Genomic DNA, 16,157 nt, shown 5'->3' on the forward strand with positions numbered 1-16,157 from the left:
CCGTCAAATGGTCTTCAAAAGACAGCCGTTCATCCAGGAGAATGCCCAGATTGCGCACCCTCTCCATCGGGGCCAATGACTCGCCCCCGACAGTCAGCCGCGGACTCAGCTGACTGTACCGGGATGCCGGCATCCACAGCCACTCCGTCTTGGAGGGATTGAGCTTGAGCCTGTTCCTCCCCATCCAGACCCGTACGGCTTCCAGACACCGGGACAGCACTTCGATGGCTTCATTGGGGTGGCCCGGTTGAAGTCCACAAGTCTTAAAGGGACCAAGGTTGGAGACCCCTGGGCTATACAACTGTGTAACATTTCTTTGATACACCCTCTTCCTTATTCTCCCCCCCCCCACCCGTCTCTCTCTCTCTCTCTCTCTCTCCTTATCAAAGGAACAGAGGATTTGATTCCACTTGAAAAATCAGTTTTTCAGAATGCAAGACTCACGGATGACCCCTCCGTTAAGTGGAAAAAAGGCATTTTACAAGTGTCTGGATCTTAAATTCTCCAGAAATCGCATTTAATAAAATAAATAAATAAAGACGATTAAGGGCCTGAAGACTGAAATATATGAAGAAAAGTTGCAAGGACTGGGTAAGGCTAGTCTAAGAAAAGAAGGAGTAGGGGTGACATGATAGCAGAGTTCCAATATTTGAGGGGCTGCCACGAAAGAAGGGGGGGGTCAAATTATCCTCCAAAGCACCTGAAGACAAGAAGCGACGGATGGAAACTCATCAAGGAGAGAAGCAACCTGGAATTTCCAACAGCGAGACCAGTTAACCAGTGGAACGACTTGCCACCAGAAGTTAACGAGTGCTCCATCACTGGCAGTTTTCAAGAAGAAGACTGGGCAGCCATTTGTCTGAACTGGTGAAGGGGTTTCCTGCTTGAGCAGGGGGTTGGGCTAGAAGACCTCCAAGGTCCCTCTCACGGATTGTGCACAGACCCATCCGTTGAAATTCTGCAGGGACACAGCGTCGAGCCCACCGAATAATGCAGGATATCAACCTCCGGAGAGCATCTCTGCAAGCCGAAGCAAGCTTGGAAAAAACGGTCTGATCAATATCTCAAAAGGTTTAGGCCGAGATGTTTATGGTTGGCTTTCCATTCGTTCCCGTCCCCCCCCCCCGCCATCCAGTCCCGTTTCCCCCCCCACAGGCTAAAAACCAAATTTTCTTCACATGACAAGGGAAAGGACAGAAAATGATGTATCCCATCTCCCAGAAAATTCAGCAGCGCCTGAGGCTGCTCTTATGTTTATCTATAAGCCGATAATGCCACCCGAGGGAGGGGGGGACATTAAAATACAGGGGAAGAGGACACACAGCAGCCAACCTTGGCAGGAAGAGGACAAATTGGGGGGGGGGGAGAGGGAGGGTATTGTCCCAGATTATGCAACAACCCTCCTGGAGCTACAAAATACTGCTTTCCCTGAGAAATCGCTATAATAATAGTAATAGTAAGGAAGTATAATTTAGATTTCGCAAACTTTTCAGAATCGCCGCTTGCAAAAGAATTTGCCTTCGTTCTAAAAGCGCGGGGTTAAAATTCAGGATTTCTGGAGGAGACTGCTAAGCTAAGACCTAATTCGTTTAGTGACCGTCTGAAGTCACTAAACGGCACTGGGAAAAGGTGCCGTTTTTCACCCTTAACGACCGTTGCAGAATTCCCCCGTGGTCCCCTGATCAAAATTCAGACGCCTGGCAATTGGCTCGTATTTATGACGGTCGCAGTGTCCCGGGCTCACGTGATTTTTTGCGACTTTCTGGCGAGCAAAGTCGATGGGGAAGCCAGATTCGCTTAGCGACCGTGCGACTCGCTTAAAAAACGGCCTTGATTCGCTTTACAACCGTGGCAAGAAAGGTCGTAAAATGGGGGAAAAGTTAGGGTTAGGATAACTTAACAACTCACTTAACAAATGTCTCGTTTTAACAACAGGAATTTTGGACTCCACTGAGGTCGTAAATCAAGGAATACTTGTATATCCGTACATATTTTTATGCTCCTTGATTTGGTCCTCCGAAATCCCCGTTTAGATGATCGGCAAATATGTTTGAATTCCGTGCCTACATTTTTAAACATGCAGTTATTTTCTTTATCTAGGTTATTATACGAATTTTAAAGACCATGTTTTCTCTTTTTAATGTAAAGTGTTCCGGACTTGGAAAACAAATAAAGAAATCGATCAGCACGTGGTTGCCCGTGGTTACTAAAAACAAACAAACAAACAAAGCTTGCAATAAATAATAGTTAAAAGCACCTGGAAATCCCCTGCCTACTTCATATTTAATCCAACCAGTGGAAGAGTAATCCATCCTGATGTCGCTTGGAAGAAGGAATTAGAAGGAACCACGGGATAACTTTACACCTAATCGGGGCGGATGGACCAAGGTGTATTTTCCATAGCTCTGATTGGTGGATGGAGGGGTGTGGAGCAAACGGATCTCTTTAATCTGCTGGCTCCTGATCCTCAAATCAGTATCAAATTGATAAAGAGGGTTGTTGTTGTTTTTCCCCTTGCCTGCCAGTAAAGTTGGTTTCGCTTCCCACCCGTCCCCTGAGCTAGAAGGCGAAGAAACACAAACCCAGTTTGTTAAAATTAAACCGATGGAGTAATCTTTGACTCCAGTTTTTACAACTTTGGAAAACTCAAACTAAAGGGGGAGCCCTCCGGCCAGCCAATCAAAAAGCCTGCAAAGGGTTGTAAGAGGAGATGCGTTTGGCTCCTGGTTGAATTGACAGCCGGAGTCACTGGGGGAGCTATTTTTACACCTTTGCTGGGTTTTATGTAACCGGAACCTTGAAATGCTTCAAAATGGAATGATAGCACGCCTCCAATTCACCCCCATTGGAGCCATTGAAGGGTCAGGGGCCCGAGAGATTACTCTCAAAAGGTCAGGGTGGCATAGGGAAACTGAGTCAGGTCGTAAGCCCTAGAGCGTCACTTCTACGATACCCCCAGCCTTCTGGATGGGGAGGGGCGGGAAGGTGGTCTCGCAAAACGGGCTGGACTTCAGCTACCCTGAATTGATAGCGGCGATGGAAAGGACATCAACTGGCCCAATTCTTCCAAATTTGTTTCCGTTTTTTTTTTTAAATGAAGAAAAAAGAAAAAAGAAAGGAGGGAGGGAGGGAGGATGGAGAAGGAAGGAAGGAAGGAAGGAGGAAAGAAAGGAGGGAGGGAGGGAAGGAGGAAAGAAAGGAGGAAAGAAAGGAAGGAAGGAGGGAGGGAGGGAGGGAAGGAAGGAAGGAGGGAGGGAGAGAGGAAAGAAAGAAAGAAAGGAAAGAGGGGGGGAAGAATGGAGGGAGGGAAGGAGGCAAGAAAGGAAAGAAGGAGGAGGGAGGAAAGAAAGAAAGGAAGGAAGGAAGGAAGGAAGGAAGGAGGGAGGGAGGGAGGGAGGGAGGAGGAAAGAAAGAAAGAAAGGAAAGAGGGGGGGAAGAATGGAGGGAGGGAAGGAGGCAAGAAAGGAAAGAAGGAGGAGGGAGGAAAGAAAGAAAGGAAGGAAGGAAGGAAGGAAGGAAGGAGGGAGGGAGGGGGGAAGAATAGAATAGAATAGTATTAGATATTATAGAAATATATAATAGAAAGGAGGCAAGAAAGGAAAGAAGGAGGAAGGGAGGAAAGAAAGAAAGAAAGGAAGGAGGGAGGGAAGGAAGGAAGAAAGACACCAACTAGCCAATTTTCCCATATCTATCTATCTATCTATCTATCTATCTATCTATCTATCTATCTATCTATCTATCTATCTATCTATCTCTATCTAACTACCTACAAAGTTATAAATAAATAAATAAAGACCCCAACTGGCCAGATCTCCCAAACCGATCAAGAATCCATTGGTTTACAGCTAGTCCTCGAGTTACGATCGTAACGGAGCGTGCCCTTCGCATTCCTAACTTGGGACGGCTGCAAAGCCGGTGGTGTGCGGTCACGATTTTAAACCATTTTTGCGGCGGTCATTAAGCGAACGACACAGTCGTTAAGCAAACCGACGGTTTCGGTTTTGACAAAAGGATCACGGCCCAGGGCCTGAAGCGCAGTCAGTCAGTCACGTGACTGTGAGGCGACCACGAGAATTCGAACCTGGGTCGCAAGTACCGTACCTCCAACGGGTCCATTGTACCGGTTGTAAACTCAACTTCATCTTATGCCTTTTTTTGTTTGTTTGTTTTGCAGTGGTCATTAAGCAAAACAGAAAGAGAAATCTGCCCCACATCGCCACATCTGGCATGCTCTAAAATAAACTGGCTCAGGAAGCTCCGATCTTAAAAAAATTTTTCTCCCTCTCCATACTGAAGATATCACTCTTTGCTTTGTGTATATTATTACTATTATTATTATTATTATTATTTACTTTATTCATTAAACATGAAACTCAGACAACTGAACATTCAAAAATGCATCACGAATACCATTGACTGATGCTAATGGTTGATACGGGTTGCTGCCCAGCATCCTAGATATCGACCAAGTACATTATTATTGTTGCTGCTGTTGTTGTTATTATTATTATTTACTTTATTCATTAAACATAAATCTCAGACAACTGAACATTCAAAAATGCATCACAAATACCACTGACTGGTGCTAATGGTTGATGCGGGTTGCTGCCCAGCATCCTAGATATCGACCAAGTACCATCATCATCCTCATTATTATTATTATTATTATTAGAAAGGCAACACACCCATGCTAGCGAGAACATCCGGGGCGGCAGAGCTAAGATTGTGACAGCCAGAAATAAAATCACACAAAAACAAGAAAAACAAGTTGGATGATTTAAAAAAAGAACAACAACAAAAATGGGATCCGCCCCCCCACCCCTCAGCAAAATTCTATATTTTGAAAGAGAAGTACAAAGAGAGAGGCCTTATAGCAGTGGTCACCGACTGGTGGTCGTGGAAAATTTTGGTGGTCCGCAGAAAAATTATTTGCATTTTTATGTTGCACTAAATACTATTTATCTTTTTTCAAAATTCATATTAGTGGTCCGCGAGATTTAAAATTATGAATGTAGTGGTCCCCTGCGGTCTGAAAGGTTGGTGACCCCTGCCTTATAGGATATGGTTATTTGGGGGAAATAAGAGTTGATTCCCAAGTGCAGGTAGTCCTCGTTTAATGACTGTTCAAAGCTACGACAGCCCTGAAAAAAGTGAGTTATGATCAGTTTTCATGTGATTGTTGCAACATCCCCATGATCGTGTGATCAAAATTTGGAGGTTTGGCAACTGGCATGTACTTAAACAGTTGTAGCATCCCAGGGTTATGTGATCACCGTTTGTAACTTTCCAACAAGCAAAATCAACGGAGGAACCCAGAATCATTTAACAATGTGATTCATTTCACCATTGTGTGATTCACTTAACAACCTCAATGATTTGCTTAACAACCATGACCAAAAAAAGGGTTATAAAACTGAGCATGGCTCGCTTAGCAAGCGCCTTGGGTAGCAGCAGGAATTTTGCCCTTAATTGTGGTCGTAAGTCGAGAACAACAGTTTGCTTGGTGACCGTTCAAAGTTACAACGGTGCTGGAAAAAGTGACTTATGACCGTATTTCACAGTTACGACTTTGGCAGCATCCCCATGATCCTGTGATCAAAATTCAAACATTTGGCAACTACTGGTTCCTATTTATGACGGTTGTGGAGTCAATCCTTTTTTGACCTTCTGACAAGCAATGGTTGCTAACCAGCGTCCAAATTTTGATTGTGCAACTTATGGGGGCTGCTGTGTGTTGTGGCCCACCAGCCAAGCTGGCAACAGGTTTGGACAGTGAGGAGGTTGGGGAGGAACATGGGACAGTCCTGGAGTCTGGGGAAGGCTGGGATGAGGGCTCTGCGTCAGAGGCAGAGAGAGGGCCAGGGCCATCTGACAGTTGTCAGCTGCCTTCGGAGTCGGACATCAGTGGGGCAGATGAACAGCTGGAGCCTGTTCCGAGTGTGCGCATGCGCAGAACTGCCAGGAGAAAGGAATAGCTAAAGAACAAGGGTCGACTTGGGAGTAAGGCCACAGGTGGATGATGAAGGGCTCCTCCCAGAGGGAATAAAAGAGGAGCGAAAGAGGAGCAGACTTTGCAGGAGACAATTAGTTTATTCCTGCATTCTTGCCAAGTATTGGCCACTCTCCAAGCCTGATAAAGGTCGGTAATGGTGAACTCTCTTGAAAGACTGTGGGAGAGGAAAGACTTTGCTGGAGAGGAATTCACTGAAGAACAAGGGTCGACTCAGGAGTAAAGCCACAGGTGGACGGTGAATGGCCCCTCCCAGAGGCAATAAAGAAGAGCGAAAGGGGAGGGGAGTTTGGAGGAGACAATTTGTTCGCTTAATTGGTTCGTGACTCTCTGAGATTCCTTGCCAAGTTTTAAAGATATCGGCCTGGCATTTCTCCAAGCCAGATAAGGTCTGTCACTGTAAATTTTCTTGCAGGCGTTTCATGACCCAACTAGGTAAACTCATCAGTGCTAGAAGGGAGGAGGGATTGCAGGGAGGAGGAAGAGGCAGCGGAGGAGAACTGAAGGGTCTGTGGGTGCTCTCTGAGCTTAGCGGTCTTCTTGCAGACATCTCATTACCCAGCTAGGCAACGTCCTCAGGTGTAGAAGAGGAGGAAGAGGAGGACAAGAATGAGTAGTTGGGACATTGGTGCTCTCTGAGCTGGGCTGTTTTCTTGCAGGCGTTTCATGACCCAACTAGGTAACGTCATCAGTGCTTGAAGAGAGGAGAGTTTACAGAGGAGGGAAGGGGGAGAACTACCTGGATGCCTTTTCCCCCAGTCCTGGTGTATCTTCGAATGGTCACTAAACAGAACCGTTGTACACACTGAGATCGGATCCCTGAGATTATGGTTTAGCTAGCTGGATTTTTCTTCTATTTTTTTTTTTTAACCTCATCGAGAAGATCTCCGGGATGGACTGCAGCCATCTGCAAGGTAGCCCGAGACGTTGATGGACGTCATCACAACGCTTTGGAAAGATGCCAAGGGCATGGAAAACCCCCCACCCCCAATCCAAGCAAAGTTTCACCCTTCGACCTTGGGTGAGAAGACCCTGCCATCCAAGGAAATCTGAGGACATCCGAAGACGGCCAACTCATGGAAGTGAAGCAAGATCTAAGATTCTGCTCTCGGGTGCTCCCTATTTATACCTCTCCTTAGTAAAGTCGTAATCTGTCTGGCGAAAAACCCAAAAGGGATTTTAGAACCATCCAGAAAAGTTAGGCAACGAAGACACACAAACCATCCGGGACAAACGTGGAGAACATCTGATCTTGCTTCCCGCCTTTGTTACCGTTTAAAGATGAACAGAGTCGGAAGGGACCTTGTAGGTCATTTAGTCCAACCCCCCCTCCGCCCAAGCAGAAGACTCTACAGGTTTCTGACAGATGGCGGTCCAGTCTCTTCTTGAAAGCCTCCAGGGATGAAGCTCCCACAACTTCTGAGGCAACTTCTGTTCTTTACAGATGAACAGAGTTGGAAGGGACCTTGTAGGTCATCTAGCCCAACCCCCTCCAAAGCAGGAGGCCCTAGGCCATTTCTGACAAATGGCAGTCCAGTCTCCTCTTGAAAGCCTCCAGGGATGAAGCTCCCACAACTTCCGAAGGCAACTTCTGTTCCATCGGTTGATTGTTCTCACTGTCAGAAAATGTCTCATAATTTCCAGGTTGAATCTCTCCTTGGTCAGTTTCCATCCATTGTTCCTTGTCTGGCCTTTCGGGGGCTTTGGAAAATAGGCTGACCCCCCACCTCTCCTCTTTGTGACACCATTCTACAATTGTGGTCCTCGGCTTACGACCACAATGGAGCCCAACTTGCTAAGTGAGAAATTGGTGAAGCGATGTTTTGTTCCATTGTACGATTTTTTTCGTAAAATGGCTGAGTTAACTGAGCCACTTATAAAGCTCATGTAAGATTGGGTACAATTTGTCTACTTTCCTGCTCTAATTATCAACGGCATTATTTAAGCAGCCAATGTCCAGATTTACCATTCGGCCATATCTGACCAGGCGTGTAAGAGAGTTAATGCACAAAAAATGTTATTATTTTTTTTAAAAATCAAATAAAAATGAGAAGCAGGGCTAAATCTATGGAAAACAGACAGCCTTTAAAGGGATTCGCAATTCTTTTTTTTTTTTTAAATCGAATAAAAATGAGAAGCAGGGCTAAATCTATGGAAAACGGACAGCCTTTAAAGGGATTTGCAATTCTTTTTAACGGTATTTAAAAAAAAACGATGTTTGTAAATAAGGAAACGCCGGGCCCTGAGGAAAAAAATCATGGAACTTGAAAGAAGAACTAAATAGTGAAATCTGATTTTTATTTTATTTTGTATTTTATTTTGCTCAGGGACGTTTTGCAAGCGCCAACGTTAAAAAGCAAAGTTTTTACATGCCCCGCGCAAGGACGAGCGATCAAATTCACTCTTCAGTACCCACGTAAAAGGCATCATAGGAGGACAAGCCTGGCAAATTTCTAGTCCGTTCTACACAATTCGGAAACGGAGCTGAATTCACAAAACGAGTCACGCGTCTGCCTGTCTTGGCATCAACACAATAGATTGCTGTCAAACACACACACACACACACACACACAAACACGAATCCAGCAGGTCACGAATCCATTGAAAGGGCGACACCCCGATTGCAGAATCAGCGGAGAAAACCAGACCCACAATACACAAGTCACTCCTAACTGCACCAAGGTTATCCGACACCAGAAGTCCCCAAATTCTTCAACAGATCAACTCCTTTCGAGAAATTGTAGACTGTTCCCACCCCCGGTCTCCAAAATGTTTAGGATAAGAAAACAATATATAACCAACCAGGTAGTTCTCGGCTTACAAAGCTTCATTTTAGTGACCGTTTGAAGTTGCAAAGTAACTGGGGGGGAAAAAAAGCGGTCTTATGACCTATTTTTCACTCTTACGACTGTGCCAGCGTCCACATGGTCACACGGTCAAAATCCAGACGCTCGGCAATGGGTTCATACTTATGACCGGTTTGCAGTGTCCTGGGGTCACGCGATCTCCTTTTGTGACCTTCTTCCGACAAGCAACGGTGGAAGCCAGATTCGCTTAACAGCCAGGGCGATTTGCTTAACAACGGTGGCAAGAAAGGTTATAAACTGGGGGCAGAACTCACTGGGCAAAGGTCTCCCTTCAGCCCCAGAAATACTGGACTCCCTTGTGGGTCGTAAGTCGAGGACTACCTGTAAAGTATCCACTGAAAGGAACGGACCTCACTGATCTTTCTGCTTTGCAAAACTGCTTCTTTGCAAGCAAAATTCATAAAAGCGGCACAGAAACTTTTACATTGTGCACATTTATTCCCCCCTCCAGGTAAGGAACGTGGTAGCATGCGCCTTCCCTCACTCATCCCACCACAGGCCAGTTTAAAATTTTTAATTATCCCACTAGTTTGTTTTATTGACTTTCCAGGGAAAGGGAAAAAAACCCCGAGATAAGGACCCGAGGTCGACTTACAGCAAGTTGGTCATTTGCATGGAGATGGACATCGGTGAGGTTCCGAGCGAACGGCGCGGCCACCTCGCCAGAAGCACCGCAGAGCCGGGAGCCGAGACACAGTTCCACTAACCCCCAGCCCCACTGGCCGCAGAAGCGAAACAGGGCTGGGCAACCCGACGGCAGTGGAAATGAATACCGGTCCTGCCAACGATGTAAGGGTGATTGATAGAGACATCTGTTCCAGGATAGTTGCAGCCAGCCGAGTAGACGCGGACGGACACGGCACGGCGCTGTCTCCGGTCTTGAAGCATCCCAGAAAATGGCCACCGTTTTCCAAACACAGTAATCCTCATCTTACGACCACGATCAAGTCCTAAGTAAACCTTGTGTACTCTCAAGTTTCCTCTGGACAGTGATTTTTACACACACGCACCGTGTTTCCCTAAAAATAAGACCGGGTTTTATTTTCTTTTGGGCTCCAAAATAAGCCCTAGGGCTTATTTTCGGGCAGAGTCTTATTTTTCCCCCCCCCCATTTACGGGAGGCCCATTTTGTTCTGCATGCTCGTGGCGGGGCAGGCTGCGTGGCGCACCAGTGCTACCGCCACAAGGCGTCGGGGGAGCTACCTCATGCGCCTTGCACCGGCTTACCTCAGGGCCCCTGCAACCAACACACCACTCGGCTTCCTGCTCTGTTGCGGCTGCGAGCAAGCAGAGCAAGTGGGCGGCCGGCCGCATGGACTTGGTGGTCGGTGCTGCCGCCGCGCGGCAGGTGTCAGGGCGTGGACGGCCTGGCTGCGGGGGCCCTGAGGTAAACTGATGTGGTGCGCGTAGGGCAGCTCCATCACCACCCTGCCTCATGGACGTGGCACCGCGAGCAAACCAGATGGAATAGGAGGCCGGCAGGCTGTGCGGGCTTTTAAGTAGGGCTTATTATATTAGGCAGACACCTAAATATTCTAAGGCTTATTTTTGGGATAGGTCTGGTTTTCAGGGAAACTCTGTGTGTGTGTGTGTATGTGTAGAGCATATGTACCCTGTTTTCGCCAAAAATAAGACATCTCCTGATAATAAGCCCAAATGGGCTTTTGAGCGCATGCGCTAAAATAAGCCCCCCCCAAAAAAATAAGCCCCCCTTGAAAATATTTAAACGCATGAGCAGCTGGTTCCCGCCTTTTCTTCTGGTTTTCTCCATGCACCCCAGAATAGTAAGATGTCCCCGAAAATAAGGCCAAGTGCTTATTTTGGCGATCAAAACAATGTAAGACAGGGTCTTATTTTGGGGAAACACGGTATATGTGTGTTATGTATGGGTGTTTTGTCCCCCCTTGCCTCCGAGCGATGGCTTAATTAGCCGGCACTATCAGCTCTGGCAGCAAACTAGCGAGCGTCTGCCAAGTGTCTCTGTTATCTCCCTCGACGCTGAAGAGTCATCCAGGAACAAACTTCAGCTCTTAGTTAATCAGTTGATTTGCCTGCTACGAAGAGGCACAGCAGCTCTCACTGCCTTTATATCCTGTGGGATGTGGCTCCATGACTCAGCACTTCCTAGGCCTGTCCCACCCCTGCTTCTGTTGTTCCCGCCTCTCCTGCCTACGAAACCTAGGATCCAGCCAGGCCTGATTGCCATCAGCTGGGTCTGGAGGCGTGGCCTGGGGGGGGAAGAGTCAGGGGATGGAGGCCTCGTTATCTTCTCCACCTGGCCTGTTTCTGGCTCCTGGAGATGAGCCAGGGAAGCCGGTGCTCCCGAGGTAAGTCCTGATGGCCCTTCCCCCTCACTTTCCAAGTCACTTTCTGTCAGGGGCTGTGACTTTCCAAGTCACTTTCTGTCATATATATATATATGTAGGTCTTTGGTTATTCGGGTTTTCTCCCGCGTAAAATTGGAAGTGTCTTGGCGACGTTTCGACGAAGTCTCATTCATCATCTTCAGCCTTCAGCTTCGTGCTTCTGGGAGCAATGTGTGATTGCAGTTGTTTCTTCCTTTTTAACTGCTAGTGGGGGTTTGAACTGATTGGGTGGGAGCTTGGCTGTGCTCTGATTGGATGGAGGTTTTTTTGTGCTCTGATTGGCTGGGGGTGTGTCCTGTTTGGGTGGGGGCTTGGTTTCTCCCGCGTAAAATTGGAAGTGTCTTGGCGACGTTTCGACGAAGTCTCATTCATCATCTTCAGGCTTCAGCTTCGTGCTTCTGGGAGCAAACTGAAGCCTGAAGATGACGAATGAGACTTCGTCGAAACGTCGCCAAGACACTTCCAATTTTACGCGGGAGAAAACCCGAATAACCAAAGACCTACATACAAACACCCGCGAAAACCTCAGAAAACAAATACACACACACACACACACACACTTCATTTTGAGATTAGGCAGCAGAATTTGATTTTTAATGTGAGCCAGTGTGCTCAGAGTAAAAAAAAAAAAAAATGACATTAAAAGTTATCGTCTTAGCCTATCTTAATTTATGTTGCTAAGGAAGATATTTGTCAGGTGAGTTTTGCCCCGTTTTACGACCTCTCCTGCCACAGCCTTTAAGGGAATCGCTGCAGTTTTAAATTTTAAATTCCCCATTGACTTTGCTCGTCGGAAGGGGTCGTGTGACACACACACACACACAGGGACACTGCGACTGTCATTAAATATGTGTCAATTGTCCACTGTCTGAATTTTGATCATGTGACCACAGGGATGCGGCAACGGTCGTTAAGTGCAAAAAAAAAAGGGGTCATAAGTCACTTTTTTCAGTGATGTCGTAACTCTGAAGAGTCACTAAGTGAACTGTTGTTCAGTCGAGGACTACCTCTAAGGATGGGGTGCAAACAGGGCCAAGGCGGATGTTGCTTCCTGCGATCGTGGAATCATAGCATTGGAAGGGACCTTGGAGGTCTTCTAGTCCAACCCCTGCCCAATCCATAAAGCCAGTTTGGTGTAGTGGTTTTAAGGCATAAGATTAGAAACCAGGAGACGGTGAGTTCTAGTGCTGCCTTAGGCATAAAAAAAAACAACACCCGGCTGGGTGACTTTGGGACAATCAGCAGGCGATGGTGAGTTATAGTCCTGCCTCAGGTATGAAGGCCAGTTGCGTGAGTTTGGGCTAATCATCAGGAAACTGTGAGTTCTAGTCTTAGGCATAAAAAGTGGCTGTGTGACTATCTATCTTTCTATCTATCATCTATCTATCTACCTACCTACCTACCTACCTATCATCTGTCTATCTATCTATCTATCTATCTATCTATCTATCTATCTATCTATCTATCTATCTATCTATCTATCTATCTATCTATCTATCTATCTATCTATCTATCTATCTATCTATCTATCATCTATGTATCTATCTATCTATCTATCTATCTATCTATCTATCTATCTATCTATCTATCTATCTATCATCTATTGGTTATCTATCTATATCTACCTACCTACCTACCTACCTACCTACCTACCTACCTACCTACCTACCTACCTACCTACCTATCATCTGTCTATCTATCTATTATCTATCTATCTATCTATCTATCTATCTATCTATCTATCTATCTATCTATCTATCTATCATCTATGTATCTATCTATCTATCTATCCATCTATCTATCTATCAATCATCTATTGGTTATCTATCTATAGCTATCTATCTATCTATCTATCTATCTATCTATCTATCTATCTATCTATCTATCTATCTATCTATCTATCTACCTACCTACCTACCTACCTACCTACCTACCTACCTACCTACCTATCATCTGTCTATCTATCTATTATCTATCTATCTATCTATCCATCCATCCATCCATCCATCCATCCATCCATCCATCCATCCATCTATCATCTATCTATCTATCTATCTATCTATCTATCTATCTATCTATCTATCTATCTATCTATCATCTATTGGTTATCTATCTATCTATCTATCTATCTATCTATCTATCTATCTATCTATCTATCTTCTATCAATCAATCAATCAATCATCTACTGGTTATCTATCTATCTATCATCTACCGGTTCTCTATCTATCTGTCTATCTATCTATCTAATCATCCATACCTACCTACCTACCTACCTACAGTACCTACTTACTTACCTACCTATCCATCCATCCATCCCACTCTCTCTCTCCCTCTCTCTCTCCATCCATCCAGACAAGATTTAAATAAATAAATATCCACTCAAAATGAATTTGTGCTTTACAGCTGATGCAGCTGTAAAGGTTCTTTCTCCCTCCAGCACGAAGAACCAAGAAAAGGGGGAAACGCGGTTTTTCGCGAGAATTTTGCAACTTTTAAAGCTAAGTTATCAAGATGACTAAATCAATGTGAACTTGGTTCGAAAGGGAAAAAGAAAATTACGCCAGCTTGCTTCCTGGGATATCATGGGACTTCTTCCTGGAAGGGAATGTATTTTTTTGGCAGCCATGCAGAAGAGATTTGGCACAACTTAAATTTCTTTATTTCTACTTTAATGTACCTTCTTGGTGGTCTCCCACCCAAGCATCCAGGAAATCTGGTTCTGCTTAGCTCTTTTCAAGATTAGCCGAGATATAAAATCTTGACATCTGGTATATATGTTCACAATCACACTATCGTTCCTCATGCAGCTTTCTCTAAGCTGGTACTTGCCAGATGCTTCCATAATCCCCAGCCCTCGTGGCAACATCTAAATTACTAACAGTTTCCTGCTAGTGACACGAGCTCCCGCTTCCCAACCCCTTTCTTTTAAACTACGATTCACTGAATCGTGGTTTATTCAAGCCAATACCTACCCTGTTGGAGCACCTACCCTCTGGAACGAACTACCCCCTGGTTTGCGTCAATTACCTGACCTTCGGACCTTTCGCCGTGAATTGAAAACGCACTTGTTTATCCAAGCGGGACTGGCTTAATTTTTTAAACTTTTGAATTTTAATAATTTTAATTGGGGTATTTTATGAATTTTATGGGTCAAATTTGATGGTTTTAAATTTTCGGCCATTTATAGAATATGTTATTTTAATTTTTGTTTTAATTTGTATATTGTACTGTTTTTTAATCTGGCTGTACACCGCCCTGAGTCCTTCGGGAGAAGGGCGGTATAAAAATCTAAATAATAAATAAATTAATAAATAAATAAATTTCCTGAGTTTGCACAGGAAGTAGGAAAAAGGCGGCCCGCCATTTAGTACTACGAACCCCATGGCGTCTGAGAGGGAGGCGAGTGATGGAATACAAGGGACGGAAGCACGCAAGCGTTGTGAGTTATGTACGGGCAGTCCTTGACTTACGACAGTTCGCTCAGTGACCGTTCGGGGTCACGGCGGCACTGAAAAATGTGACGGAGGACCGTTTTTCAAAGGCGCGACCGTTGTAGCAGCTGCGTAGTCACATGAACAAAATTGGCAACTGACTCGTAATTATGACGGTTGCGTTGTCCCCGGGGTCATGTGATCCCCTTTCGCGGACCTCTTGACAAGCAAAATCAATGGGGAAGCCGGATTCACTTAACAACCGGGTTATTATCTTATCCACCGCAGTGATTCACTTAATTATGGCAAGGAAGGTCATAAATGGGTTCATCTATGTATCTATCTATCTATCTATCTATCTATCTATCTATCAATCAATCAATCAATCATCTATTGGTTATCTATCTATCTATATCTATCTATCTATCTTCTATCAATCAATCAATCAATCATCTACCGGTTATCTATCTATCTATCTATCTGTCTGTCTGTCTGTCTGTCTAATCATCCATACCTATCTATCTATCTATCTGTCTGTCTAATCACCCATACCTACCTACCTACCTACAGTACCTACCTACTTACCTACCTATCCATCCCTCCCACTCTCTCTCTCTCTCTCCCTCTCTCTCTCCATCCATCCAGACAAGATTTAAATAAATAAATATCCACTCAAAATGAATTTGTGCTTTACAGCTGATGCAGCTGTAAAGGTTCTTTCTCCCTCCAGCACGAAGAACCAAGAAAAGGGGGAAACGCGGTTTTTCGCGAGAATTTTGCAACTTTTAAAGCTAAGTTATCAAGATGACTAAATCAATGTGAACTTGGTTCGAAAGGGAAAAAAAAAATTACGCCAGCTTGCTTCCTGGGATATCATGGGACCTCTTCCTGGAAGGGAATGTATTTTTTTGGCAGCCATGCAGAAGAGATTTGGCACAACTTAAATTTCTTCATTTCTACTTTAATGTACCTTCTTGGTGGTCTCCCACCCAAGCATCCAGGAAATCTGGTTCTGCTTAGCTCTTTTCAAGATTAGCCGAGATATAAAATCTTGACATCTGGTATATATGTTCACAATCACACTATCGTTCCTCATGCAGCTTTCTCTAAGCTGGTACTTGCCAGATGCTTCCATAATCCCCAGCCCTCGTGGCAACATCTAAATTACTAACAGTTTCCTGCTAGTGACACGAGCTCCCGCTTCCCAACCCCTTTCTTTTAAACTACGATTCACTGAATCGTGGTTTATTCAAGCCAATACCTACCCTGTTGGAGCACCTACCCTCTGGAACGAACTACCCCCTGGTTTGCGTCAATTACCTGACCTTCGGACCTTTCGCCGTGAATTGAAAACGCACTTGTTTATCCAAGCGGGACTGGCTTAATTTTTTAAACTTTTGAATTTTAATAATTTTAATTGGGGTATTTTATGAATTTTATGGGTCAAATTTGATGGTTTTAAATTTTCGGCCATTTATAGAA

At 44.9% G+C, this 16,157-nt stretch overlaps 1 protein-coding gene across 2 annotated transcripts in view; it reads right to left on the minus strand.

The window, feature by feature from the left end:
• RNF24 (ring finger protein 24) overlaps window positions 1–16,157 on the minus strand; it is a 79,057-nt gene that overhangs the window by 40,751 nt on the left and 22,149 nt on the right. Inside the window, exon 1 of one of the 2 annotated variants that reach the window (XM_058193516.1) lies at window positions 9,473–9,658. The exons of the other annotated variant lie outside the window; for it this stretch is intronic. Coding sequence (XP_058049499.1) covers window positions 9,473–9,504 — 32 coding nt within the window. The 5' untranslated portion in view covers window positions 9,505–9,658. Of the gene's footprint in view, window positions 1–9,472; window positions 9,659–16,157 lie in introns of those variants that run through there. 2 annotated transcript variants of the gene reach the window in all.

This window comes from Ahaetulla prasina, chromosome 8 (genome assembly GCF_028640845.1).
Source record: "Ahaetulla prasina isolate Xishuangbanna chromosome 8, ASM2864084v1, whole genome shotgun sequence".
Taxonomy (NCBI): domain Eukaryota; kingdom Metazoa; phylum Chordata; class Lepidosauria; order Squamata; family Colubridae; genus Ahaetulla; species Ahaetulla prasina.